The sequence below is a fragment of the Octopus bimaculoides genome, chromosome 27 (assembly GCF_001194135.2).
Source record: "Octopus bimaculoides isolate UCB-OBI-ISO-001 chromosome 27, ASM119413v2, whole genome shotgun sequence".
NCBI lineage: Eukaryota > Metazoa > Mollusca > Cephalopoda > Octopoda > Octopodidae > Octopus > Octopus bimaculoides.
This window is the reverse complement of record NC_069007.1, coordinates 18,067,776-18,069,399: the sequence shown is the minus strand read 5'-3', so window position 1 is coordinate 18,069,399 and position 1,624 is coordinate 18,067,776. Positions and strand designations below refer to the sequence as shown.

Sequence of the window (1,624 nt, the reverse complement as noted above, 5' to 3'; positions counted from 1 at the left end):
TGTCGGACTTATAATACCTTTCTTTCACCCCTTTAATTTTCTGTCGTTTTTACTCTGTGTAGATTCGACCTATTAACATAAATATCCACATATTTGAATTTAAATATTCATTGTCTGAAAGGCTCCATCTTTTGCTTTTTTCTCATTTTGCAAAAAAGCACCATTCGAGCATGGCAAATGCCAGTGCCACCTGACTGGCGGCACGTAAAAAGCACCCACTACACACTCGGAGTGGTTGGTGTTAAGAAGGGCATTCAGCTGTAGAAAGCTTGCTAAATCAGACTGGAGCCTGGTGCATCCTCTTGGCTTGCCAGTCCTCAGTCAAACCGTCCAACCCATACCAGCATGGAAAGTGAAGAAGCCCGTGAAATATATGATTCCTTAATTATGTTTATATATATATATATATATATGTATGTTTGTGTCTGTCCCTCCACCATCGCTTGACAACCGATGTTGGTGTGTTTATGTCCCCATAACTTAGTGGTTTAGCAAAAGAGTAAGTCCTGGGGTTGATTTGTAAGACTAAAGGCAGTGCTCCAGCATGGCCGCAGTCAAGCGACTGAAACAAGTAAAAGAGTAATTAAATCATTAATATACTGGCGGTGCCCCAGCATGACCACAGCCTTATGGTTGAGTAGTATAAAAGAATACTTACTGATCCAGGAACATAAAGGCCAGAAGTGAAGTTGAATTTCAGAGACTAAAATTAAAAGAAGTTAATAAATTAGTAAAATCATTAAAACAAAATTACAACCCCACCCCCCATCATCCAGCAAGTCTGTATTAATAGAATTAATGTAGTGAGCATAATAAAACCTAATCACTAATATAATTTTATGTAAGATTTGTTTGTCTGGAACATATCTTCCAATTTGTTTTGCACACCCCCACACCCCTCTCTGTATGTGAGTAAACAGAAACACAGTCGTTAAAGAAATTAAACCAGCGTTTTTGAGAAAAACAAAAAAAAAAAAATTTCTTGAACGAAATAAGTTAAACCGTCCAACCCATGCCAGCATGAAAAACGGACGTTAAACGACGATGATGATGATCCCGGATATGAAACGTCCTAAATGGCTATAATTTCTAAAGATAATCTGTAGCGATGACCGTCACACTTAGTAGACGAAGGGAAGGAACTCCACAGCACTAATGAAATTACCTCCCTTGATTTATACTGCCTAGTCATGTGACAAACCTGTCTATTGATGTTAAAGAGCAGTTTTACCCCCAGAAACATTAACCCTTTCGTTACTAACCCGGCCGTTCATTAGACCAACCCAGCCGTAGCCGGTCGAGAGTACCCATTGTTATTTAAATGTATATTTGAACCCAAATCTCGTTAATACATTCGTTAAAACACCTGATTTCACTTTGCAAACAGTTGAGTTATTGTCTCCCACATTGTTTGGCCTGATATTTGAACTCAGGGAATTTTGGAAGATTTTTTCCCACATTTTTTGCGGCGTTAATTTCTTTCAACTTTGAAGATGGAGAGGAGTTTCATGCTATCAAGCAGTGATTCCGAATTTGAAGGTTTTTCAACAGAAGATATGGAGATATCGAAGAAAAGAATGAATGAGCTACAAAAGCAGGTGGTGAACGATAATGAATCGGATAT

At 38.3% G+C, this 1,624-nt stretch overlaps 3 protein-coding genes across 4 annotated transcripts in view; 1 reads left to right on the top strand and 2 right to left on the bottom strand.

Annotated features, from left to right (window-relative positions):
• Nucleotides 1-1,624, bottom strand: part of LOC106870157 (collagen alpha-1(XII) chain) — a 490,284-nt gene that overhangs the window by 141,409 nt on the left and 347,251 nt on the right. The window lies entirely within an intron of this gene.
• The window catches only part of LOC106868389 (uncharacterized), a 437,000-nt gene that overhangs the window by 121,952 nt on the left and 313,424 nt on the right, over nucleotides 1-1,624 (top strand). The gene's annotated exons all lie outside the window — the stretch shown is intronic.
• The window catches only part of LOC128250992 (uncharacterized), a 7,788-nt gene continuing 6,732 nt past the window's right edge, over nucleotides 569-1,624 (bottom strand). The window contains exon 5 of the mRNA XM_052977223.1: nucleotides 569-703. Coding sequence (XP_052833183.1) covers nucleotides 584-703 — 120 coding nt within the window. The 3' untranslated portion in view covers nucleotides 569-583. The remainder of the gene's footprint in view (nucleotides 704-1,624) is intronic.